This window comes from Eschscholzia californica, unplaced genomic scaffold (assembly GCF_041429995.1).
Source record: "Eschscholzia californica isolate CP2 unplaced genomic scaffold, dmEscCali1.0.p SCAF_1, whole genome shotgun sequence".
NCBI lineage: Eukaryota > Viridiplantae > Streptophyta > Magnoliopsida > Ranunculales > Papaveraceae > Eschscholzia > Eschscholzia californica.
The window spans coordinates 7,624,632-7,652,004 of NW_028238198.1; the positions used below are offsets into that span (position 1 = coordinate 7,624,632).

At 35.6% G+C, this 27,373-nt stretch overlaps 2 protein-coding genes across 3 annotated transcripts; both read right to left on the reverse strand.

The window, feature by feature from the left end:
- Positions 1–16,900: 16,900 nt before the first annotated feature.
- Positions 16,901–21,120, reverse strand: FSD3 (Fe superoxide dismutase 3). 2 transcript variants are annotated; one of them, XM_086640208.1, is made up of 8 exons: positions 20,842–21,120; positions 20,284–20,361; positions 18,952–19,143; positions 18,017–18,188; positions 17,662–17,735; positions 17,557–17,583; positions 17,440–17,463; positions 16,901–17,156 (listed from the first exon to the last, which is right to left on the reverse strand). In XM_086640208.1, the coding sequence occupies exons 1-8, from the start codon at positions 20,938–20,940 to the stop codon at positions 17,031–17,033; spliced, it is 792 nt and encodes a 263-aa protein (XP_086496334.1). In that variant the 5' UTR covers positions 20,941–21,120; the 3' UTR covers positions 16,901–17,030. The 2 variants fall into 2 exon arrangements, with proteins under 2 accessions (XP_086496334.1, XP_086496328.1); XM_086640202.1 differs by having other exon boundaries at positions 20,284–20,364; positions 20,842–21,080.
- Positions 21,121–23,625: 2,505 nt separating this feature from the next.
- LOC147563738 (protein RGF1 INDUCIBLE TRANSCRIPTION FACTOR 1-like) lies at positions 23,626–25,584 on the reverse strand. Its single transcript, XM_086665029.1, has 4 exons — positions 25,233–25,584; positions 24,849–25,136; positions 24,187–24,333; positions 23,626–24,079 (listed from the first exon to the last, which is right to left on the reverse strand). The coding sequence occupies exons 1-4, from the start codon at positions 25,233–25,235 to the stop codon at positions 23,840–23,842; spliced, it is 678 nt and encodes a 225-aa protein (XP_086521155.1). The 5' UTR covers positions 25,236–25,584; the 3' UTR covers positions 23,626–23,839.
- Between the last annotated feature and the right edge of the window lie 1,789 nt (positions 25,585–27,373).

Here is a 27,373-nt window from a genome sequence, read left to right on the forward strand (position 1 = left end):
CAAAGGAGAATGTTGGATTATACGATCCGTTTAAAGAAGAAGAAGAGGGATTTGCTGAGTTCATGCAAGAGATGTTATCTATGATGAACAATGTCATGCCAGGAGAGAGTGTTTTTAGTTTCTCTATATACTTAGTACAATAAAGGTTATGCTTCTTTGTTGGTCTTTAGGGCCTGTTTTGTTGGTCTTTAGGACCCTTTTGTTATTTTTCGTTTTTAATCAGACCGAGTGTTTGATTATGGACCACTATTAGGAGTTTTTTCATCAACTTACAACTCTCTCTACCGACGTACTAGATTCAAGGGCGCATACCGGAGCCGACGGTTGACGGCGAGAAGAGATAAAGGTGAAAGAAGCAGCAGTATTATACTACCATCAGATGGTTAGTGGCGACTGCACCAGAAGTAGCCCACCAATTAGATCATGCAACTCTAGAGGCACCCCAAGTGGACATAACTTGTCTTGTTTGTCCAGTTCTGGTTGTGTCTTTGTTTTTCAACTTCATGATGTAATTCTCATTAGCTTATTGGCATTTAAATGAAGTTTGATTTCCAAAAAAAAAAAACTTCGATTATTTTTCGTCTATGAACTATTTGATTATGATATGATATTCTTAAGTTTTTCTACCGCCAATTTGTTGGGTTTTTTTTGTAATTATGTTTTAATTTTCGAAGAGTTAGTTACCCATAATATAAGGAGTTTTTTTTTTTAATTTGTCAGCACGTCTCGAACCTTGACCTCCTTCCTTCTTTTAAGTGGAAGGCTAAATTTTTTACCACTCTAATCAAGAGTCGTTGACTAGGAAAATTTAGTTTTTATCTAGTAAGTTGGGAGTAAAAAAAGAACGGAGAAACTATTTTGATGAAAATGAAATCATCCAACAAGACCGCAAAAGATTGATAGTGTACATTTGGGAGAGAAAATAATTTTTAATGGCTGAGTGTATAATAGGTTGGGCCAATATGTTAATTCTTATGGCGGGGATTGGAAGATTTAATTTTGAGTGGCAATTATGTAATTAAAATAACTTTCAGGTCTAAAATATATTAGCTCTAACTAACCATAAAACAAGGAGTAATTGTAGGAAGGGCTTTTAGCTTGCAAAGCTCGAGCTCATACGCCTCGATATGTGCTCGAGCTCATTAAATCAATCCTCAAGCTACTTGCTAGACACAATAATTTTTTTATTAAATTGCTAAACAACATCAAAAGTTGGTTTATTGGTTTTAGCTAGCAAAAAATATTTTGCTAGCTAAAACCTCATCATTTATAGAAGAATAAAAGAAGTTTTTCACTTAGGAGTAATTGTAGGAAGGGCTTTTAGCTTGCAAAGCTCGAGCTCATACGCCTGGATATGTGCTCGAGCTCATTAAATCAATCCTCAAGCTACTTGCTAGACACAATAATTTTTTTATTAAATTGCTAAACAACATCAAAAGTTGGTTTATTGGTTTTAGCTAGCAAAAAATATTTTGTTGAATCTTAAATTGCTAAATACAACTACGTTTTAACTCTACAAAATTGTTTACTAGACTCGACCTTTCTTTTTGTTAAATTATTAAAGAAAAATAAAATTTGTTTTATTGGAGTTTTCTAACAAATATAATATTGAGAATATAAAAAAAAACTTGACTCCAAATTAAACTCGAAAAATAATAAATATAAAATAGATAAAAGAATTTCTTATAAATAATTACTAATTAATTTGACTCTAGTACAATCTATTTTATATTGTACTAGGTTTCCTCCCCGTCCTACGGACGGGGAAGATCTCTCTGGGCTAACGCCTGAAAAAATAAATAAATTTAGATTACAACATTCTTGGAAAGAGAATAAAGAAGATAATGGAGAATAAATAGGGAGAGATATTAACCAACAGTTGTAAATCCGACTGAAAATGGTGAGGGAGAGAAATACGTGGGAAGTTAGTTAAATGGGAGAGAAATACGTGTGAAGTTAAATGGTGAGGGAGAGAAATACGTGGGTAGTTATGTAGGGATATCCTAACCACTTTTGGTCGTTTTATACTATTACCTTTCTATTTTGAAGGGATTTACACGAAAACGAAAAGGGATTTTATAACAGCCATTAGATGTGATCTTTATGAAAATCCCAATAAAAATAGACGGTCAGACTTATCCCCTGACTGAGCTGTTTTAATATAATAGATTTTTTTAGAAGGATTGCTAATTTAACTTTAAAAATTGTTGCACTTGCTATATATGAGAAGGGAAAGCACTTTGTCAAGGTAATTTTGAAAGAAAATGTTTCAGTTCCACGAAATTTTTTACTTCATGTTTATTGCTAAAATTATCTCGAAAATATGGTCAGGGACGGAACCAAAATTATAGAGCAAGAGGGGCCACTGTAATACGAATTCGGTTGTTTTGTTTGACAATTTATTTACATTGTATACTTATACTGTGCTTACAAAATGGTCTTTTGTATATAAATCGAAATAAAAGTTGTATCATCGGTAAAAAAAAATTTTAACTCCATTTTACTTTCATCATTTGAGACCGTCTTCTAGATAGAGAACTAAACTTTTGCTAAATGAGTCACAATTTTTTTGGCCAGTGTTTTGGGGAAATAAACAAAATTTCAAGGGCAATAAATTTTGGGTGGAAACAAATTTTTTTTGTTTCCTCCAAACATCACCCTTTCAAATTTTATCCTTTCTTGTTCTCCTCTCACCTCAACTAGAACTCCGGCGACCTCCACCAGATTCCGGCAACTTCCACCATTAATGCCGACGATCACCATCAACAGAGTTCTTTCTTCTTTCTTCTCTCCTCTCTCCCTCTCTCTCCTCTCTCCCTCTCTCATTATCTCACGAAATTCCCGTCGAAGGAGAACTCCCTTTGCCGGAAACTCGTATGGGTCTGGAAGAATCAGATCCAGACGAAGGAACCACACCTTCGTGGAAACCAGACGAAGGGTTCCGGGGAAGCGGAAACCCCTTCGTCGGAACTGTAACAAAAACAGAAGGGAGAGGGGAAGAGAGAGAGAGAGAGCGAGAGAGAGAGAGAGAGAGAGGAGAAGAGAGAGGAGAAGAGAGAGAGAAGAGAGAAGAAACTTTTCCGACCAACACCTTCATTCCGGCGACTTGAAGGAGAGTGTTTGGTTTGAGTTTTTTGGTTTTCCAGTGTTTTCCCCGGAAACTTTTCTGCTTTCCCCAAAACTGTGGCCATTCTTTTTTATTCCAATCCACGTGAATGGTTTGTCTCTTTTTCAAATTCTAAAAAAAAAATGCGACAATATGTAAGGGGTTTTCAACAAAAATAAAGTATGCTTTTTAAATTCAAGTTCCACGAAAAAAAATTCAAGTTCCACAGAAATTAGATGGTTTATATAGCATTTCTAAGCACCCTAGAGAAGCCTTAAAAATTAAGGCTACATTGTAAAAGTTATATAGACACAAGGGACTGGACCCGAGTCGCTCAAGTCATTAGGAAAGGGTCTCACCAAGAAGCCTACATGTCTTTGATGTTATGTTTTCTTTAAACTAATATTGTAATCCTTGTGAATCACGGTAACAATACTAGTCGATACGGCTAGGTCGAGGGGGGCCATGGCCCCCTTTAGCCTAGTTGTAGTTCTGTCCCTGAATATGGTGCTATAGCCCATTGAATTAGTATTCATTTTGCCTTTGTCATGATCAAGACAAAGCACAAAGGGTCATGTGAGATCAAATGTTCTTAAACGTTGGGTCGTGTTAATAGTGAATCTCGTACCATTATACCGAAACCCTACCATATAATAATCGTACAATAAAGTAGTATAGTTGGTTGGCTATCAGCATCACAATTTAATTTAGATAAGGGAATGATATATTAATAAATTTATTGTTGTAGACTTCCATTGAAATGTTTTAATAGTACCATTAATACTAGAATGATATATTAATAAATATGGTCTTAATTATGATGTGAAATAAATTAAATAATGAAATCGATGATGATGATAATAATGAAACATCACATTACAAAAGATTAAAGATGAAAATATCAATCAAAAATGTCTCGAGAGGTATTGAAGTCTACTTTAGTTGGGTGTTAATATATGTTTCTCCACTTGCTGAACAACCAATTTAAAAAAAATCCCAGGGAATAAAATTTGGCTTGATCGTATATGTGACGTTACAATACCATATTGGCACAACCCCCTCATTAAAAGGGGCTCACTTTTAAATGTTGTCAAAAGTTTTGGTCTACTATACCGCCTACACCTAACTAATAAAAACCAATATATCCAAATTAGGGAAACTTGTAGAGAAACAGACATTCATTGAATTTGGATTTATTGATGTTTTGATATAATTTTTTACTGGATATTATTTCGAGTGAAAAGATGTCTCTTACATAACAAATGCATATTACTATTATATTATGTTACTATGATATGATGTAATCATTATCAATTTATGTAATAACACATGTTATTACTATTATTTTAGTTATATTATTAGTGTATGACAATTGTTATATATTATCTGATTTTTCACTTATTCTTTAAAAAAAACCTATTATGTTTTAGCCGAGCATAGTGAAGAACTTCTATACTGCTCCTCCAATCAACTTCTATACAGCACCTGGGACAACTTAAGAAAATTTAACTAATTTAAACGAACTGAGTTTATTTGTTTGTGGCATAGTTATTTTGTGTAAAAAAATAATTACTTATTTTAAAAATTTAGAACACTTGTTTTCTATTGGTTGAAGTTTAGATATTAATAAGTTAGACAATTAAATATATCTCAAAAGGTCATTCTATTTCTAGAGTGTCTTTTTTAGATATTTCAATTTCACACTCGACACATCATCTTTGAGATCCTAGTTGAGGTTTGCGTTGGAGCTGATTTTTAAGAAAAATTCCAAAAATCTTAGGTGTCACTCAGAATTTCTAAGATCGAGTATTGCATTTGAAATATTCTTAAACAGAGATACGTTAAAAGTGACAACATGGGTTATCTTTTGCCAAGTGAAGGGCAATTAACTTCTATAATAGGAGGCATACTTTTGTTATATTGGCATAAGTCTACTCTATAACCAGGGACGGATCCAGAATTTTCACTTATGCTGATTTATATAGTTAAATAATTTTTTTTTTTTTTTTGCAAATCCGGTAATTAACAAAATATTTATATTCATTAATTATATTAATCCATCAACGATTATCAACGCAATTGACCTCTACGAGAGTACATATTTTGAAATGTTCGTATAATCGACTCATCTTGTTTCTTAAGTGTGTTTTAACTAGCTTCATAGCTGAAAAAACTCTTTCAACGGAGACAGTTTTATCCGGCAAAATTAGTGCTAAAGTGACAAGTAAATAAACTAAATGATATACTTTATCTCTCTTAGTTTCCACCAATGTTCTAGCAAGAGCTTCAATCCTATCTAAATTTGAGAAATCATCATTCTGCCTCACATTGCAAATGTAATTATCAAGGTGAGAACTAAGTAGCATAGTGTCAAGACTATTGAAATCTGAAGGATAAAATTCAGCAAGATGCAACAACTTACTTTCGTAAAAAAAGCGAAACATCTAGATGGACTCAAATATATCGAAAAGGGCAAAACCTCGATCGATAAGTTGAAGTTTATAAGGTTTAGGGCAGATAAATTGAATTTTATAGGATTTATGGTAGATGAATTGAAATTTGTAGGGATTTATGGTAGATGCATTGAAGACATATTTACGACGTAAAAACATATCACTTTCTAACATGTTTTGCATTATTTTTCTTCGTCCTGAAGACATATGTTATTTCTTCTAATCATTTCGTAACGTACTTGGATAACTAAATTACACGTAACATGTTTAGCAGAATTGTATATATCCTACAACCATAAATTATCTCTTGTAAATATAATGATACTTGAAGAAGAAATAAAAATAATATACCTGAATTTGAAATAAAAAATTGTATTCTAGACATGCGAAAATATGAGACAAAAATACAAAATTTGGTCAAAAACTTCCGTTTTTTTTAGTGCTTTCGTGATTTGTAAGTGATTGCAAAAGGATAACATCTGATTTGCAAAAGGGTATTGCAAATTAAAATATAACATTTGGTGAAAACCATTTAGGACTGCACTTTTCACACTTGACACATAAGATTTTGGGAGTTTTTCTTGAGTCTTGCATTGGAGATGCTCTTATATTTGAGCAAGTTAAACGCCTCTAAATTATAGGAATTGAAGTTTAGTTAGTTTTTTCCCGAATGGTAAACGTTCCTCGAACCCTTAGACTTTCAAAGTGGGATTGAGGCTAGTTACTTCTATAGTTACCATCGATATACCAATATTATTGTTTTCTTATTCATTGTCGGAGAGTTTGGAGTTAGATGTCTACAACTTAACAACATTTAATATGAAATTAACTACGTGGATGGTGGAATAAATTATTACAGAAGGTAGAGATATACATGTTGTGGAGAGGACAACAGTGCACGACGAGAGTAGAACATTAACTCACACCGTCGTTGGTGGAGAATTTTGAAATCTATAAAAGTTTTGTGGCGGGGGAAAGTGCAACTCGAGACTAGTTGATGGTGAAGAAAAGGGATGTTTTGTTAAATGGGTTGTGTCTTATGAGAAGAAACATGAAGACGACCCTGCCCCAACTGCCTATATTGCCCTCTTTGAACAAATGACTGTAGGTCTCAACTCTCAAGTCCTCCTCAACCAGTCTGCTTCCTAAACTCTCTCTATATATATTATGGATGCAGCTAATTCAGTGATAAGTGTGCAAGAGCTATATACTATTGTAATGGGGATGCATTCATAATAGTGGATGCTATGCTAAGCCATCTTTGTTTGTTTGTGTGAAATCTGGGTGTATAATAAAGGTTGGATTTGTTTTGATTATGGTGCATCTAATTTTGCAAGTTTGTTGCTTTTTTCGTTTTTCTGCTTTATGTTTTCTTGTCAATTAGTTTGAATTATTAATGATATGCACTATAAAAAAAAAGGGTTTATTGTCGACGAATTTTCCTGACGGCATATAAAGAAAGATGTGGAAATTTGTATTACCGACGAATATTACTGAAAACGTCGCCATATGTGTCCTTTCCCGACGGTTCTCCATTGGGCCGCCGGAATAACTCTCATAAGTGGGCCACCCGTGTTTTTTTAGCGGACACTTGGCTGACGATCTTGCTCTCCGTCGGCAGAATTGTGTTGCCGCCGTTTTCATACATTTTGTCGATGATTTGTTTGCGCGGGCTATTTTTGTTTTGGCGGCAAAATTCGCGCCCCACGAAAATAAATCCACTGCCGACGAAAAGATTTTAATTTTTCATCTGAAGTGGATTTTTTTTTTCCCAGAGGGGAGGGGCTTAAAAAGCGTTAGGGCAATTCGATATTTCATTCTCTTTCTCCCTTTCAGGTTTTTCTCTTTCTTTTCGGATCCAATTTGGGGCTACAGACTTGTGCAAGTCTCTCTCTCTCTCTTCTCTTCTTTTTCTCTTCTCTTGTTAGATCTACTATTTTGATTAATTCACTTGGTTTGCAGTTCCAAGTGATTCTAGGCTCAACATAAAAAATTATTTATATATATATACTTCATGGCATTCAACTAAAAGATTATATTTCATATCTTGCCATTTTCAGAAAACATAGAAAACGGATTATGACACCTAATTTGTTGGTTTCATTTGGCTTAGATCTCCAAACTTCAAATAAGTGTTGGAAACAAAAGTGTTTTTGTCATACCCAAACAAGCTGATCTAGTACTAAAATGCATCCTTTTAATTACTATGTATAGTTTTCATACAATGATATAGTCGCACATGACGTCTTTCTCAAGAGGTTGTGTATATATTTACTCTGCAAATCCGAAAGTCACACCTTTGATACTTGTCCGGTGCGGGTGGATATTCTTTGTGTTATACAAACTATAAAACAAAAAAGATTAGAATTTATATGAGTTTTTAAGATAGGTTTATGGCAATATAAGCCATGTCATCTTTATATTGTATCCAAGTCATTTGCTACATGGCTCAACCTCCCCAAGTCATTTGCTACATGATAATTCTATAAATTAAAAAAAAAAATAGTATAGCCATATATGCTATATCCATTGAAAGTTGAAACCCATATTTCTAATCATCTAATTACCAAAAGAAACACAAAGAACATAAAATTACACATATATGAGAAAGCTCCCTAGTATCAGTCTTCCCCCCCCCCCCCCCCCCCCCCCCCACCCATATTTCTAATCATTGAATTAGCATTCATTTCCCTTTGTCATGATCAAGACAAGTACAAAGGGTCCTACGAGATCAAAAAATTTGGACGTAGTGAACCTCGTACAATTATACCCAAACCCTACCATATAATAGCCATAAAATAAAGTACTAAAGTTGGTTGGCTATCAACATCACAACTTAATTTGGATAAGGGAGTGGAAGACTTGGTAAATGGCTAAGTTGATAAGTTATTTAAAATGAATAGGTTTCTGTCGCGTCTTACTAACGCGACATATCTCTCATGACTGAAGCCTATGTATCATAGTTATTGTTGGCCAGTGTTTTGGGAAAATAAGTTTTGAGTGAAAACAAAATTTTTTTTGTTTCCTTCAAACATCGCCCTTTCAATTTTTTTATTTTTTCTTCTCCTCTCATCTCAACTAGAACTCCGGCGACCTCCACCGGATTCCGGCGAGTTCCACCATTAATGCCGGTAATCACCATCGACATTCTTCTTTCTTCTTTCTTCTCCCTCTTTACTTCTCTCTCTCCTCTCCCCCTCGCCATTAAGGGGATCTCCCTTCGCCAAAATTTCGTCTGGATCTGGAAACCAGACGAAGGATTCCCGCGACGGGAAAACCCCTTCGCCGGAACTGTTAAGAAAAAAGAAAGGGGGAGAAGAGATTGAAGCGCCAGTTAGAGGAGAGGAGAAGAAATAAGAGAGAAGAGAGTAGATAGAGAGATAAACACGTCGTTGCCGACCATTTCCAGCCGGCACTTTAATTCCGGCCACTTGAGAGGAGTGTTTAGTCTGATTTTTTTTTAGTTTTTCACCGTCTTCTCCGGAAACTTTTCTGCCTTCCCAAAACGTTGGCCTTATTTTTTTTACTCGTAAGGGAGAAAATGAAACATCGTTAATCTCTTTTTATCAAGTAGGAAGAAGATTGCTAAACAAAAAAAAGAGTAGGAAGAAGATGGTCCACGTGAAATAAGAGGATTTTAGGCATTGATTTTTCCAAGTCGGTTTCATTTATTATTGATGAAATTTTTAAACATAGCCATCAGACTAGAATATGTTATACGATTGTTGAAAGTTTGTTGTACCAGTAAAATCACTCGTACAAGTGAGTCTGCTTAGGCCCTGTTATTCGTTCAGACCTTTTTACTAGATTTTTTTTGTTCCGGACTTCCAAAGATCACATAACTTCTAAGTGTTCTGACACATAAATGTTCAAAACTTTAAAGGTTCAGAAACTTTAAAGTTTGAAACTTTTAAAAGTCCGGGACGTTAAAGTTTTTAATCATTAAGTTCCGAAACCTTTTTATTAAAAACTTTGAAAATTAGGAATTTTTTTGTTAAAATCAAATTATATTATTTCAAATCTTAGCCGTCCAAAATAAAAAAGTAGGCTCCCAAAATAAATACTAAACACATAGACGTCTTCGACTTGCGTAAAAAGAATTAAAAGCAAAAAAAAAAAAATCAATTGCTTACATGAATTTCTTTTTTTTTTATAAGAGGTGGATGCTATGGAGACAACCAAATTATATTAGGTGTTCGAGGGGAGGGGAGGGGAGGGGAGGGGGGGGGGGGGGGGGTGGGGGGAGGGGAAGAGAGATTTGAGATAAGTAGAAATCAACAACATTAAAGAGATAAGAAAAAAAAAACATTTTTAGGTACACCCAAAGTAGGAATTCAAATATCCACCTGTTTAGGTGGATCTTTGAATTTGACTAATTTATGAGTAAATTTGTCTCGAAAAGTCCTTAGGTCAGATCTTTGATTAAAAGTTCTTAATTTTTCATAAAAAATGAATAACGCGTTCTTTTAAAATTCTTAAAAAAAGATCTGAACCAATAACACGAAACTTTAAAGTTCTTAAATAAAGATCTGAACCAATAACACAAAACTTTGAACCTCTTAAAAAAAGGCCGAAACCAATAACGCCAAACTTCTAAAGTCTTAAGAACTTTGAAGATCTGTTAAAAGGTCTGAACGTTAGTGCTTAGTGAAAGTGCTCAAGTGACGCAGCGGAAAAACTGATAAAAGCCTTAGAATTCCGTCTAAAGACTATAGAACCGAAATTAACAAGAATAAACTAAAATACTGAATATTATTGATCAACTTGAATGAATGACTGAAACAACTTCTAAGCCCTCATTATATAGACTTAGGGTTTCCTAATCTTGGTCAAACTCCAATAGAAACTCCTAAATATAAAATATTAGAATAGTAGTAATCCTAAACTGAAAATAATTACCAAAAATAGAAAGAAAAAAAAACTAGTAAAAGTCCGTTTTGAGGCCCTAAACGATGGAATTTGCCCCTCAAAGTGGGTCCGATGTGGCAGAGCCACAACGAATGACCGGAACGCTATTTCGGACTATCCCTCAAAATTTCGTCCAATTCCGACATCCGTAGCTTCGATTTTGGCCGTTTTAGTCTGTCACCCTTGTATTTGGCCGCTTAGATCTCATCCATGTATTTCTCGGCCAATTCCTATGACCGGAACGCTATTTCGGACCATCCCTCAAAATTTCGTCCAATTCCGACACCCGTAGCTTCGATTTTGGCCGTTTTAGTCTGTCACCCTTGTATTTGGCCGCTTCGATCTCATCCATGTATTTCTCGGCCAATTCCTATGACCGGAACGCTATTTCGGACCATCCCTCAAAATTTCGTCCAATTCCGACACCCGTAGCTTCGATTTTGGCCGTTTTAGTCTGTCACCCTTGTATTTGGCCGCTTCGATCTCATCCATGTATTTCTCGGCCAATTCCTCTACATCAGTCTCCTCTACTTGAAAAGAACTCGACCTCGAGTGATTGTTAGGAAAAAGTGGTGTATCTGGATAAAAGGTATAGATATCAGCAACATTGAAAGTATTTGAAATTCCCATGTCTTCAGGACGATCCACCACATAAGCATTGTCATTGATTTTCTTCAAGATCTTGAATGGACCATACTTCTTAGGTTTCAATTTATTATATGTGACTGCGGGAACACGCTCTTTTCGCAGGAAAATCATCACTTCATCTCCCTCCTTATATACCTTCTTTCGACGATGTTTATCGGCAGCTTCTTTGTTCTTAGCGTTACTCTCCTCGAGGCGAAGGCGCACTTCGTCGTGCATTGTCTGAATTTGCTCGGCCATGTTTTCTGCTGCTATACTAACTCCTATTCCTTTGGGTAACTTCGCTAAATCTATAGCGTGATTAGGAGCTTTCACGTAAACGACAGAAAATGGAGTTCTTCCAGTAGCACTATGCACTGCATTGTTGTAGGCAAATTCTGCTTAAGGTAATGCATGATCCCATTGTTTGGGTTTATCACCACAGATACATCGAATCATGTTACCTAAAGTTGGTTTGTTACCTCTGTTTGTCCATCTGTTTGAGGATGAGCTGTAGTACTTCTGTTTAAAGAAGTGCCGAACATCTTCCATAAGGTGACCCAAAAATGGCTAAGAAACTTTGAGTCCCGGTCTGAAGTAATCGATTTGGGTACTCCATGTAGCTTGACAACTTCACGAAAAAACAATTTTGCTATATGGGTAGCATCCGAAGTCTTCCTACATGGAATAAAGTGAACCATCTTCGAAAACCTATCGACGACTACAAAAACTGAGTCTACTCCCCTTTGTGTACGAGGGAGTCCTAACACAAAATCCATGGATAAATCCTCCCAAATGGTTGCTGGAATGGGAAGAGGCATGTAAAGACCCGTATTTTGTGTCTGACCCTTTGAGACTTGACAAACATAGCACTTCTGAACATAATTCCCCACATCTCTCTTCAACTTTGGCCAGAAATATCGACTGGATAAACTCAGAACTGTTTTATCTCTTCCGAGATGTGCGTTTAATCCACTAGCGTGTAACTCGCGGATCAAATTTTCCCGTAGGGATGTTTTGGGAATGCATAAGTTGCTGTCCTTAAATAGGTAACCCTCTAAAATAAGATAATCTGCCACAGGTTGACCTTCCTTACACTTAGCCCAGACTTCTTTGAAGTCCTCATCATCTTCGTACAACTCTTTTAATACTTCAAAACCCACAACTTCTTGTGTTAACGTTACCAACAGTGTGGCACGTCTACTAAGTGCATCTGCGACTCTATTCGTTGCTCCAGATTTGTGTCGAATAACAAAGTTGAATTTCTGAATAAAAGTGGTCCACCTGATGTGCATCTTGTCTACTTGTTTCTGACTGTTAATGAATTTCAGGGCCTGATGATCTGAGTATAGGACAAACTCGTTCTGTTACAAATAAACCTCCCAACATTGTAAAGCTCGAACTACTGCATAAAACTCCTGGTCATAAGTACTCCACTTTTGTCGGGCTTCATTCAATTTCTCACTAAAGAAGGCTACAGGGCGCCTTTCTTGTGATAAAACTGCTCCAATTCCTACCCCACTAGCATCACACTCGACTTCGAAAGGTTTATCAAAGTTGGGTAAGGCTAAGACCGGTGCATTGCATAATTTTTCCTTAATAAGGGAAAAGGCTTCGTCTGCTTCGACACCCCAGTCAAACTTTCCTTTCTTCATGCACTCAGTGATAGGTGCCATGATAGTGCTAAAATTCCGAATAAATCGTCGGTAAAAGGTGGCTAATCCATGAAAACTACGAACTTCAGTAACTGTTTTAGGAGTCGGCCACTCTTGTATAGCAATGTATCTTCTCGTTATCAACATGAATTCCTTCTGAACTTATTACAAAGCCCAGAAATATAAGACTATGTGTGAGGAAAGTACACTTCTTTAGATTCAGGTGTAATTCATTCTCCTGTAGAACCATCAATACCTTTCGGAGGTGTACGAGGTGTTCCGCCTCAGTTTTACTGAAAATAAGGATATCATCGAAATAAACAACAACGAATTTTCCAGTAATACAAGGTTCAAGTACCTGGTTCATGACTCGCATGAAGGTGCTGGGAGCATTGCTAAGACCGAAGGGCATGACCAACCATTCATACAGTCCATCTTTACTTTTGAAAGCCGTTTTCATTCATCTCCTGGTCGGATTCTGATCTGATGATATCCACTCCTCAAATCGATTTTGGAAAAGATTTGGGAGCCCTCTAATTTATCCAACATATCCTCTAGTCGTGGAATTGGAAAACGGTATTTCACAGTTATTTTGTTGATAGCTCGACTGTCCACACACAGTCTCCAACTTCCATCTTTCTTTGGAATCAGTAAAGCAGGTACAGCACAAGGACTCATGCTCGGGCGGATGAATCCTTTACTGAGTAATTCTTCGATCTTCTCTCTTAAAATCTCATTTTCCTTCGGACTCATACGGTAATGCCTCATATTAGGCAAGCTGGCTCCTGGAATGAAGTCGATATGATGTTGTACGTCCCTAAGAGGAGGTAGCTTTTCAGGTAAACCTTCAGCAATGATTTCCTGAAACTCTCCCAGTATTCCCTCAACCTGTTCTGGAATTTGGATTGGCGACTTATGTACTTCTTCCACTGCTGCCTTAACGACAATGGCATAGACTCCTTGCGCTTCCTTCACATCAGCAAAGACTTCGTCCTCTGACCTGCTCAATGTAAGAAAAGTTTCTTTAGATGAGGATGTAGGTGAAATACTTTTAACCTTACTTCCTTGGGGCACCATGAGAATCTTATGTCCCTCCCAATCGAATGTATAAGTGTTGGATCGGCCTCTGAAGGTACAATCGGTGTCCCATTGCCATGGTCGTCCTAGAAAAACATGACTAGCATCCATATCGGTCACATCACACACGACTTCCTGTTTGTAGTACTAGTGTAAGGTGATGGATTATCTTCCACGTCTTGACAATTTTCTTAACATGTCCCAGTTCTATCCAACCAATGGTGTATGGTGATGGATTATCTTCCACGGGTAACTGTAGATGCTCAACAAGTTTTCTAGAAATAAAATTCTCAAAACTTGCGGAGTCTATGATTAGAGAACACACTTTTCCTTTGATAGTACATTCAGATCGGAAGATCGTTTTCCGTTGGCTACGATCTTCCTTCATTGGTGTGAGTAAGACTAGATGAATCATGCAAGCTACTCGTTCACCTTCCTCTTCGGCACATTCATAACCCTCATAATCTTCACCACCATCTTCGTCTTCTTCCAGAAAACTATCTTCTCTATTCTCTGCCACGACATTCACTGGCCTTCTATTCCTTCCTTGGGGACAATTGCTTGACGTGTGGCCGATTTCTTGACAGGAGTAGCACTTAGTTCCACGAAATTTTGTATACGGATTTGGATCGGCTCCTGTGTTAGCTGGGGGGCTCTGATTAGCAGTACTGGAACTGCTTCTTGTCACGTTTCGTGGGGGTTCAGTATGTTCCCCGAGTCCCTTGCTCTTTTCAGCAGTCAATCGAGGTTGTTCGTCTCTTCTGAATCCTGAATTGAATCCGGAATTTCGACGATCTTTCTCCCAGGCTTCCGCCTTTAGTGTTAAATTGTACGCGTCCTGGATAGTCCAAACCGTAACCAATCCAATCTTTTCCCTTAGATTAAATTTTAAACCATTCATAAAACGATCCACTAACACGTTATTTGATTCTGTCAAATGTTTCATCCTATTTCTTTGGGCCAATATTGAAAACTCCAGGTAGTACTCTCCCACAGAACGTAACCCTTGTTTACAATTTTGGTACATCCTGAACAAGTGTTGTTGATAATCAGGGGGTAAGAACCTCTCCCTCAAGTGTTCTTTCATAGACGGCCAATTCTGAATTGGAGCCTTTCCTTGCCCCTTTCTTTGACGTTGCAATTCATCCCACCAAACCGCAGCACTTCCTTTGAGTCTAAGGGCGATAATGTTTACCATTTGTTCGCCAGGAACAGTATAGGACATATCCACTTGTCGCTCCACCTCATGTAGCCAATCAAGGAACTCTTCGATCGGCAAATAGCCACTGAAGATTGGAATTTCTGCTTTATTTTGTACTCATCATAATCTCTGCGCGGGTAATGTTGGTTAGGATAATAGTTACCATCACGTTCTTGGTTGCCAGCATATTGTTGAAGTGGTTGTGCTCTGCCTTCGTTTCCATTAACAGCTTGGTTGTGGGCGAATCCCTCAACACGTTCTCTGTTAATAGGTTACCTAGGGTTTATGTTGACATTCAGGTTGTTAATCATCTCCATCATCTGATTTAGTTGATGACTCAAACCGTCAACTTTTACCTACAAAGCATCGTTACTTCGTTCACCGTCGAGGTTTGCGTTTCTAGCTTCGTCTTCTGCCATTAAGCCAGGAGAAACCTCGCTCTTGATGCCAACTGACGCAGCGAAAAAACTGATAAAAGCCTTAGAACTCCGTCTAAAGACTATAGAACCGAAATTAACAAGAATAAACTAAAATACTGAATATTATTGATCAACTTGAATGAATGACTGAAACAACTTCCAAGCCCTCATTATATAGACTTAGGGTTTCCTAATCTTGGTCAAACTCCAATAGAAACTCCTAATGGTGTGTTTGGTTGCAGGATTCCTAAGTAGATTCCTATCAAAAGTGGAATTTGGTAGGAATCATGAATCCTTGGTCTGTTTGGCTACCAAGGATCCTAGGACTCTTGAATCCTAAGGATTCCTAATTCCAAAATTTTTATTGGACCAAAATCCCACCTACCCCATGGGATTTGCTAGGATTTTGGATTAATGAATCTAAATTTCCAACTTAAAATCAACAAAAAAATATTTCCTTCTACAAAATCATTATTTTTTTTCAAAATCATTATATTTTTCAAAAATCATATTTTTTCTAAAGAAGTTTAAAAATACTCAAATAATAATAAATCATAGGATTCTTAGTTGCCAAACAAACCAAAAAATATTACCTGGATTCATGAATCCGTGGAATCATGAATCCCAAGGACTCATGAATCCGCGGATTCATGATTCCGCCATCCAAACACACCATAAATATAAATTACTAGAATAGTAGTAATCCTAAACTGAAAATAATTACCAAAAATAGAAAAAAAAAAAAAACTAGTAAAAGTCCGTTTTGAGGCCCTAAACGATGGAATTTGCCCCTCAAAGTGGGTCCGCTGTGGCAAAGCCATAACGAATGACCGGAACGCTATTTCGGACCATCCCTCAAAATTTCGTCCAATTCCGACAACCGTAGCTTCGATTTTGGCCGTTTTAGTCTGTCACCCTTGTATTTGGCCGCTTCGATCTCATCCATGTATTTCTCGGCCAATTCCTCTATATCATCAAGTTATAGATCTCCACCAATTGTCAAGAAATTGGCGGAGAAAAAAGATCTGCCAAATATGGGATAGTCCCCTCCTGACTTTTTCTTTGTTATGATAAAGACCAATTTAGATCAAATAGTAAGAAAAGAATTTGTTTATCTATATGGTTTTCCATGGAAAGTTTCAATTACTTATGAATTACATTTTTTTTTTTTTTTTGTTGAAGATACTTATGAATTACTTATTCAAGGGTATACAGAAAACTTCAATAAATTAACACAAAAATTTCATCCTTTGAACTTCGCCCTTCACTGTAAGGCTATGCCATCCTAAGGTGTTGGTTAAATGTAAGTATCATGAAGGATAAATCATAGATCGAGTTGCCGAATCATAAAAACTGGGTGGAACAACAAAATATCCAAAACGAGGGGACTAAACAGGAACAAGAAGGATCCACCGAAGTAAACCCATCATCTTCCCTTTGTTAGGAAGAAAAGGAGGTTCGGGACAAAGGATTGCTTAATTAGTGAGTCTAATTATCTATGTCGAATAATTTTAACAATTCAACAAGTCTAATTTCCTTCCTACCCAAAAAAAAGGAACATAACATGATCTACAAAATTTTATGTTTTCACCCAACAGGAACTTTCGGTTCCCCTAAATTGACGAAGGACTCTGCCCGAGCCATGCGTGCTGTTGCTGCATTCCATGATACAAGATGGTTCATAAAAACGTTTACGTACTTTCCCCTGTCATTCTGTTCAAAATTTCAAGAAATGGCCGATCAAAAACGTTGAATATAATATGGAGAGAAACATTTAAATTTCAAGCATATTGATAAGAAACTAAAGGTTCTCTAGCAGAAAAATTGATCTCTTTCTGCCTGATAAGGGGATGAAGAATATCTTGACAACTTATATAGGGTTCCAATCGAGAAATGAATCTTTTTCATGATTTCAAAGCCTTGTTATTTTCTAGCAATTACTTCATAATTCTGAACAATCTGATAGAGAAACTTTGAACGGGAAAATTGAATTTACCTGATGATCTAGATAGTAAGCATGCTGCAGAAAACAAAGCAGGGAAAATTTATAAAAATGGTGGAAATCATAGAGTTTGTAAACTTAACCCGAAAAATATGTAACGGTCCAACTTACCTCCCACATATCCAGGCTGATTATGGGCTGCAAAAGAAGATCTTGTTAGTGGATAATTTAAGAAGAAATAAGTGTTAATAATACAGTGAATGCAAAAGGGCTTACAATATCACCCGATAAGAGCGGGTTAATGGCATTGGATGTTTTGACCACCTCAAGCCTTTTCTCTCTTGGTTTCACTGTAGCAATCAAAAATTGAATAGTTTGATGAGAATAGATATATTTTGAAGTTACAAATTAAGCTTTGAACCCTAGAAGGGAATCAAATGATTGCCGGTAAAGAAGGGTCTAAACTTTTACCGAAATCCGGATGGGTTCATGGACAACACAGACATAAGGCAATTTCGATTTAAAAAGCAAAGCAAAAAAAAGAAACATGAGCCAATCTAAAATTTTCTTATAGGACTTCCAAGAGACGATGGTAATTTCTAATGCCAGGGAATATGTAAGTAGTACTCACGGACAAGCCAAACCCAGCCAGAGCCAAACAGTGTAAGAGCTGCTTCTACAAATCTTTCCCTAAAATTTGTGAATGAACCGAAGTCCTTTTCAATCTGCTGAATAACTCCTTCCCCAGGAAATTTACCACCCCCTGGCTGCATGGATTCCCAAAAAAACTCATGGTTCCAAACCTGAAATCCCATACATAGAAGCATTAACCTAACAACCATGACCATGTTATCAAGTATTCAAGTTTGTGGTCATGCAACTCAAAACCAATTAGCAATGAGTGCAGACGACCCATACATTATATTCTTGATTAAGAGATTATCTCTTTCCCATGTGAGACCATTTTCACATGCCCGCACACGTGGAGTCCTTTGAATGTAACACGTGTTTTTTATCAAGTGACATGAAGTACATGTAGCTTTTAAACCTATCACGTGTGGCCTAGCTCTGATACAATGTTAAGTTTGTAGTCATCCAACTCAAAACCAATTGGTAATGAATAGAGATGACCTAAACACTACATTCTTGCTCAAGAGACTATCTCTTTCCCATGTGGGATCATTCTCACACATGTAACTGACGAGGCTGGTAAAAGTTTCAATTATTATGACAAATTCAGAGCATATAAGAAAACATTTGTTTTCAACAAATAGATACAAAGGATTCGAAAGAAATGTTTGCTGAGTGGTTCTCAAAAATGGCTTTTAGAATGATTTCTTCAAAAATCCCCAATATCTGAAAATTGATAGAAAAGAAAATGTGGGCAGGATGTTTTAAAGTAAAACTGACTCTAATTATGTAGAGTTCAAAAGTTATTACCAGCATTTCCTTGGACTGAAAAACTTAGAATACAACCTAGACTACGATAGCTTCTTAATATTCGTATATAGATAGAGACCAACAGAAAGTTTATGTGTGGAATACGAAAATTAATCATCAAATCACCTGGGCAGCATTGTTAAATTCAGGCAAAGGGTTCCCGAAGTTGTAGGTTACTTTGACAAGTTCTTCCAAGGTGTGTCCATATAATGAGTTATTGTTAGCAAGCTGTTTGTTCAAACCGTCCACATAATTACGATGATGTTTTCCCCAATGCATTTCCAGTGTCTTTTGACTCATATATGGTTCCAAAGCATCCTACATATATATAGGCAGAAGAGATTGCATTAACATCACAAAACTGGTGGATCTTTAAGTTCTGTTGCACTATCCAAAATAATTGGATGGTCATAGTTACAGGGTTGAGATTTATCTTAAAACACAAGCAAAACCATTTTATCATTTCCAAGAGTGACCCATCCAATAATAGTTCCAACTCCCCCGCACTTGCCTAGGTTTTCTTTGGAAATGGCATGTAAATGTAGGCAGTTTTCTGCGAGTATATGCATGCATTAATAAAACTTGATTCTGATAACAGACGATTATTATCTTTAGTTCACTAAATCGCTTCACAAAATCATCATCTATAATCACGAGAAAAAAATAGATCAAATTAAACGCTGACTCAATCAGTCTAAACTCAAACATGGACAGGACAGAGGGTACCGACCTTATCCATCTCTTGAAAATCACAATTAAGGGTCAAGATGGAAGATTAGTAGGAAAGGCAACACTTGCACCCTTCCATCTTTAGTTATCATTATTTGCTGGGTACTTGTAAGTTAAGCATGAAGTAACTTTTCATGAACATGTTTAGTTAACTATTGGATGAAACCGAAGAGATTTTTTTTTTCTATTTCTTTGGTTTACTAGCATAAAGCCATAAGTAAACGAGATAAGCTTTTAGATAACTTTACTTAATGTCTAAAATCCAATCAAATCTACATCCACTTAGGAGTTTTGGTTGGTTTTCACCTTATCGTCAATCAACACATTACATTCTATAATTTCATTACAAAGTCAATACCCCTAGCAATTTTACGAAATTTTACACAACCTCTAGCTCTACTCTTCTACGTATCTTGTCCAAAATGTCGTGTACACATTTCACAATCAAGTAAAAGTTTATACTCCCTCCTAAAACATTTTATTCATGCAAACATGAAACACCCACAAATCCCAAAGGTTTATCCGTTAATGTGAAGAAGCACCTTGATTACATAGCCAACCAAACCCAGCCCTAAACTATGGCCAATCCCCATATTCATCTTTATGTTTGCAAGGATTCGGAATGAGGAACTAGAATAATACTGGAATTTCTCAAATTTCATATCCCTGAGTCCAAATGAATTATCATATTTCTAGATCTCTTTTTTACGAACATTTGATGTTACTTACAAGTTTATAAGGAGGTGTTGTGAGACCATGGAAAGCTAGAACCTTTGAAGACCTTTTGATCCCACGAAACATCTTTTTCTGCTGCAAATATGGAAGAAATCATATCTATGAGAAAAATAGCATAACATGATTTATGAGGTCTCGATCACGAGCTCTAACTAATGAAATATTAGTACATTAAGTTCTAAGTGACAAGGATATAAGAACTTCTGACCTAAGACTACTATTCGATCGATGGTTTTAGATTGTCACATTGCTCTATAACTGACAAACACCAATTGTACAATTCATGACCTGATAGGGGTTCAGAGTGATCCCATCAATTTCTATTTGGGTAAAGTCCAAATACGCAATCACCCATTTATCGGCACATTATACATATCATAATTTCTGGTGGTTTTATCCAAAACTCTATCAACTAAAATGCAAGTTCAAGTTAAGCTTAATATTCATAGAAATTGTTCAAAGTGGTTTATGTGGAAAACTACTAAAGTATATCAGTATATGGAACAAATAGTACTATAAGATTGAAAAGAAGAGAAGGTAGGGAGAACAAACCCTAGGAAGAAGCTTGGGTGTCATGAATAAATTTGAAGTGTTGGCTGCCAGAAGGTGAGAATCTACGGAGAAAACACTTTTACAACAACAGGAATCCATATCTCCTTTCTCTTTCTCTCTCTAGAATAGAAAAAGGTTGAGTAATATAAAACCCTTAACCCCCAGGATTCTCGATTTTTATCTCTAGTAGAGTAGGAGGAGGAGGAGGAAGGAAGAAAGAGATAAATGGAAGTAAAGTTGAAGATGAATGTGAAAAGATCATATATGCAGATAATGACCAAACTACCCTTTTCTATTTTGGGCGCCTTTATGGCATTCTCAATGGGCCAGCCGGGTACCCACGGAGGTTATTAAAGATATAAAAATTGTGATAAATTTGTCGGATTTTAAGCCTCTTTTCATGTTGTTAGGCTTTAAGCTTCTTTCATTAATGATTTAATTTAGGCGATTATTGTGCTTATCACATCTTCATGATGTATCAATGTCTTGTAACGACTAACTAGATCGTAGTCCATTTCTCAAACAAAATATCACTTCGCCTAAAGCCCGCCAAGAGAATCAGGTTACGGGATGTTCCATTCACTCGCGTGAAAATTGTGGAAAAACAAAATCATATCCTATATATGTTTAAGGGGATATACATAAATACCTAACAGTAGAAGACAAATGATTTGGACACAAGTGACTTGGGACAAAAAGAAAGGAAGTGAGTTGGACAGACCTTGTTTTTCTTGTTTGTCATTGATAGCTATGATGCAGCTTTTATGCACATCTTACCTTTTTTTTTTATGAAGATATGCACATCTTACCTCCTCACACACCTTAGTTTGTTTCAATTGTTTGCTTCTTTTTTTATCTCGAGTCAGGGGAGCATTCGTTGTTTCAAGAGCTCCTTGTACGGTCAATGTAACTATGTTTCTCGACATCATTATTGAAGTGGTGGTCACGTGTCGTTGTGGCAGTCGTGGCATGATGCACACCACACAACAACGACAATTCTGAGCTTTTCACATTGCGTTTTGGGAGTGTCAAGATTGTAGTCGCGCCTATTCACTTACCAGCTATGCTACTTAAATTTATGCTGACGCCTATGCACTTACCAGCTATGCTACTTAAATTTATTTTATTTTAGTTATGGTGTGGTGTGGGAGGTCAGAAATGAGATGTAGTGTGACGGGTTGGGTTGTCTTTCCTAACGTACTGGGGTTAATAGGATTGGGAGCACCACAAACTTGTGTGCAGCTGCGGTCGTTCTAAACTTGTTGTGTCCATTTATTTAGTCGCTAAGGGTCATGTTTAAGGGGATATACATAAAAACGTAACTGTGGAAGACAATATGACTTGCCGAGTAATGTAACACTACCTTTCCCGACATCATTTACTGAAGTGGTGGTCACGTGTGATTGGGGTGGTACGGCACGCTACCCAGTCGTAGCATGTGAGAATCCTAGTTCTGAGCTTTTGTATTGCATTTTGGACGTGTCAGGTTTGTTCTTGCGGAGGCCATTTAGTAGCCAACGAACTGGGGTTAACAGGATTGGGAGCCCCAATTCTAGGCCTCCCACGCCCCACAAACTTCTGTTGAGGCGTGGTTCTAAACTGAAACTGTCCATCGTTCGACTATAATCAAACACAATTCCTGAACTGTACAAGCTTGGGTAGAAAATTTTGTAAGAGCATCTCCAATGGGAGCTCTATCCCTCCAAAAAGTACAACTTTTGGAGGGATGGAACTCCAAACCTTCTCCAATGGTTCTCCAAATCTCTAAAGATTTGAAGAACCATGAATAGTACTTCTTCATACATGAAGGGGCACTATTCAACTTCTCCATATGAGATGGGACTTTTTATTTGCTCCTTTTGTTTTTATGTGTTTGGTTTAAGTCCTTTAAATTATTTTTTTAGTCCTAATTTATTATATAAGTTCTTACTTATTTAGTCCTAATTTATTATATAAGTTCTTACTTATTCATTTTAAGTCCCTGCTTTAATTTTTTTTTTGTATTAATTAAGTTTCATTTCAACATATATTTTGATTAATAAAAATAAAATAAATTGTAATTTTGTTTTATAAAGATTAACATAACTAAATTTTCATTAATAAAAAATAGATAGTACAACTCGAAACTAAGACAAATTAAACTGAAAACTACGATAATTCTTCCAAATATTTTTAACAATTTAAAGATTAATCAGTTATGTGAAGCCTCACCGTTTCTTGCCCATAAATGGTCAATCAAAGCATCTCGTAACGCATAATGAGCCTGATTATCTCTAATCTTCCTGTGTCGAGATAAAAATTATTGAAAACGTTGAGTCTCATTCTCAGGGTTATTCACATTGTGAGGAGATGTTCCATATAAATTCTTACCTCCATATCATGAAGAAGTTTAAGTTTAAGTAGTGCAATGTATATTTTTTTTTTTTATCTATTTTTAGTTTAATTTTATTTTCATGCAATCTTTTTTTTTTTATTTGTTTTTTCTAATATATTAGTGATTTTCAATATAATTATTATGTCTTTTTTTAATTTACTATATATGTAGTAAATGAATTTTTGTTTAAATGTTAGATTAAAATAATGTAGTAAATGTTTTGGAGGAGTGGATAGAGATGGAACCATTGGAGAGCCCCTCCAAAAGTGGGCCCCAAATTTAGAGAAGATGCTCATTTGGAGGGGCATTTGGAGAACAACCATTGGAGATGCTCTAAGGAATCATCCAAAAAAACATAGTTGTTCGTCAGAAGTCGAAACGGGAATTGACATGAACAGTAATTATAGGAGTTGAAAGAGAAAAAAATACTAGTAAGCTAGCTGCTAGCATAACTTTAATTCCTTTAAAATGTGAGCTCTTAGAACTAGATGTAATTTCTTCTACACAAATTCTATATGGCAAAACGGCAATGCCTTGTAGTAAATCTCCCATAAATCACTCGAAGTCTTATAAATTCGACAAGTCATGAAAAAGATAAAAGAATATCTAAACCTTCCAAATTAATTACATGAGAGGTGCTCTAATAGGAATGCCTTTTCTCTTCTTCAATTGCTTCTTTGGCTTCAACAATCCTGATTTACTTGAGGAATAGCCGCTTGAAGAATCATCATCTTCGTAATTTGAACCAGATTTCTCATCCGAAATTTCGTTATCAATATGAATCTTGCTGAACTCTGGAATTGGATTCGAGAAACACTTAACTTTGTTTTGACTATCATATGAATTATCCAAATTCGGTGAAACCTGAAAGAATAAGAAAAATTAGACTTAAATATTGAATACATTTGTTATGTGCAATAACTTCAAACCATAGGTTCTTGTTTTCAATTCCTAGTTGTTGGTGAGTTTACCTTGCAAGCAATAGAGCAATATTGATTATGGTCCGATAAGATTCTCTCGCAAACTTTGCAACAAGCACCGCCACTAAACAATTTCGATGATTTTGAATACGGTCGCGGATTCAAGAAGATGACTTTAGATGAATTCAATGTGTAAGGCTGTAATCAAATTAGGCAAAATTAACCTCACAAAATTGAAATTAGAAAAAGTTAGTATCAATTAAAAATTACTTAAAATTAGGCAAAACTAGTTCACATAAAGTTAAATTGAAATAATGGAATTGACATATGTGAATACAACAATGATAAATAATAAAAAGTTTTTGCTAATAATAGATATCCGACATAAAAATCCCAAAAAAATTCCATTGTTTATTAAAAGTAAAAGCAATTGGACTTTTCTCTAGTTTTCCATTGGGTTGTTTTAGAGCTATCATTTCCTCAAATTGATATGCAAAATGAAATAAAAACCATTGCCCAAATAAAATTACAAATTATATACTAATTCTACACATAAGTGTTTTTCTAATTAGTTTATTGATTGTCTACAACTAATCTGGTTCCAAATTTAATCAAATTAACAATGACAGATTATTCAATTTGAAGATAAACATGTATAAACCTAAATCACAAATTTATAAGTAATTTCCAGAAAGGTAAAAGAAATAGGTTACCTGAATTTTGGAGCAATCAATAAGATTTTGCATTTCTTGAATTCTTACCACATCATGATAAACATATCTTCTGATTTGAATAAGCTTGTGCTCACACAGTGAAGGCAAAGAAGAAGATAAACAATATTGACATAAACATTTTCGACAATCAATACAAAACAAATTAACTTCATTCTTCTTCATTTCTTGATGATCAAAACAAGGATCAAAGAAATTGCTCTTCAATAAAATTTTCATCCATTCTTCAGTATTTTGCTTCTTCTTCTTTAAATAAATTGCATACCCAACCTGCAAAATCAACTCAAAAACTTAGCAATCATTTACCCAAATTAAACCTCTGCTTTACTAATCAGATACCTAAAAATTGAGGGAAATTTTGCTCACCATTTTTTCTCCTGGTAATACTAAAGAATAGATGAATATGTGTGTTTTTTCTTTAAAGATTTCTAAAACCCTAATTTTCCATTCAGTAAAAAAATAGATGAATATGAAGAGAGGAAATATCGGCTGGAATATAGAGGGAAATGAAAACCCTGAAACGATCAAAGTATGCCCTCACTCTTCACTTTCTCTCTCTAAATATAGAGGGGGTTTGGGTCACTTGGTGGGTTCATCAAAGAGGCGGGAGTATCGAAGTTAATCAAAGCCGTTCAATCGTTTCAAATCCAACGGTGGAAGTAGTAGAAACATTTTGTGAAGAGAGACGACCGTTTGGGATGCGGCGCTGGTGACGTTCGAGATTAATGTGGCGGCGGAGGAAACCCTAATTTTAGAGAGAGAAAATGCACCTGCGGCGAGTGCTTGTAGTTGAACGACACCTGGCACGCCTGAATAATTTGTTGTCGTTTCCCGCCATTATAAAGCGTGATATCCGGAGTCAAATGCCGGTTCTTTTCTCTGTTTGTTTTTTAATTCCAAAACGATCCCTCAGTTATTTTATATATTAAGCATCAGTCCTCACCTCAAGTTATTTCCCCTATTTAGTACCTAAAAAATATTAGACGTTTTTCTAGTATATAGTAAGTGGTATATTGTTTCCCTAATGATAAAGAGCTCAATGATGAATTGTTGTTTGGGTTTTTCCTTTGCGTATTTCCTTTTCATTTTTGGTTGTTTTGTCGTGGTGAAAGTCAAACCAATTGTGTTACCTGTTTTAGAATCGATCATAAACACCATACTAATCATCTTTTATACGTTTACATTTTTCACAGATCACTGTCAACATCTAGGATTCTATAAGCCATTTGAAGTATTAAATCAATGATTCTAAAACGGAGATAGATATTTTGTTGCATCATTTAACATATCAACAAAGATTTTACCACATCATTTGACATAATAAATAGTAATTTCTTTACTTGAAGGAACGTTCTCTTTAAAGATCATTTTTATTCATTTTGAATGCAGAGCAATATGAGTTCAAGATTTTGCTAAATTTTCAATTTAAAAATCACAAACAACTATATGATATCATTGCCAGAGACCCGGAGTAGGTGGAGAGGCTCTAGTACTATTGAGAAATATAATGCATCAAAAATATAATGATAGAGGGGATCATGAAAGAAATATGAGAATAGTATGTTAAGGAAATAAGATAATCGAGTAATCAAGACCATAACATTCTATCCCCTTTAATTCTTATAAATATCAGAACTAGGCTGACATGTGATACCGATTGACGTGACTACAATTATATGGCTAATTACTTCGCGTTCATGAAACGACTAAAATTAATGGAAAAGAAATAGATGGTTGACGATATGCTAATCTTGTAGAATATATTTTTCATTATTATTTTGTACCTGAGACTTAAATTATGACCCAATTTAAGGAGTGATTTCATTTTCCAACTGTAAAAATGAATAATGACGTCTCTGTAAAAGGAATGCAAGGTTTGGCAATTGCACCATATAAAGTAAGAAATAAAGAATTTAATCCATTAGTATCATAGTAATAAAATTTGTGATTTTAAACAAATCTTGAAATATGAGCCCACCTGTTGTAAAATAAAAACTTAAAATTCTTAATAATAGAGCCAAATCTTTATCCACCACTATTTGGCTTAATGAGATTGGACCCCCACTCTGCATACAGAAAGTCCTGAGTTTTGATTTTTATGAAAGTGAAAATCCATAAATTATTGGACTTGTGTACAAATAAGATGAATTTAAAAATAAATGGGGTTAGATTCTATATAAGATGTCCTTAAGACCGTTTTTGGCATGCGAGAACGGCGTGAGAATGGAATGTAATTCCATTCCATTTTTACGATCTCAATTATTGTTTGGCTCGTGGTAACGGAGTGGTCTTATTTCTCCGAGAATGTGATTCTCCCTAAAGTGAGTAACATCAAACCTGGGAGGGAGTGGGTTTGTGATTCCTATTGTGAGAATGATTTATTTTAATATTTATGGATAAAGTTATGATTAATAAAATATTAAAATTACTAATATTAAAAACATCATCAATATATATATATATTATATATATATATCAAAACTAAAAAAAAAATTAAAGTTTTAGCT

Excerpts from the sequence above, each read along its gene's own strand:
- LOC147563738 (XM_086665029.1), bottom strand. Across the intron at positions 24,334-24,848 it reads TTGATTGCTCCAAAATTCAG|CCTTACACATTGAATTCATC; the intron begins GTAACCTATTTC and ends ATTTGATTACAG. Across the intron at positions 24,080-24,186 it reads ATTGCTCTATTGCTTGCAAG|GTTTCACCGAATTTGGATAA; the intron begins GTAAACTCACCA and ends TTATTCTTTCAG.
- FSD3 (XM_086640202.1), bottom strand. The coding sequence starts at position 20,940 with ATGGATTCCTGTTGTTGTAAAAGTGTTTTCTCCGTAGATTCTCACCTT. Across the intron at positions 19,144-20,283 it reads CAACACCTCCTTATAAACTT|GATGCTTTGGAACCATATAT; the intron begins GTAAGTAACATC and ends ATATATATGTAG. Across the intron at positions 17,736-18,016 it reads TGGCTGGGTTTGGCTTGTCC|TGAAACCAAGAGAGAAAAGG; the intron begins GTGAGTACTACT and ends TGATTGCTACAG.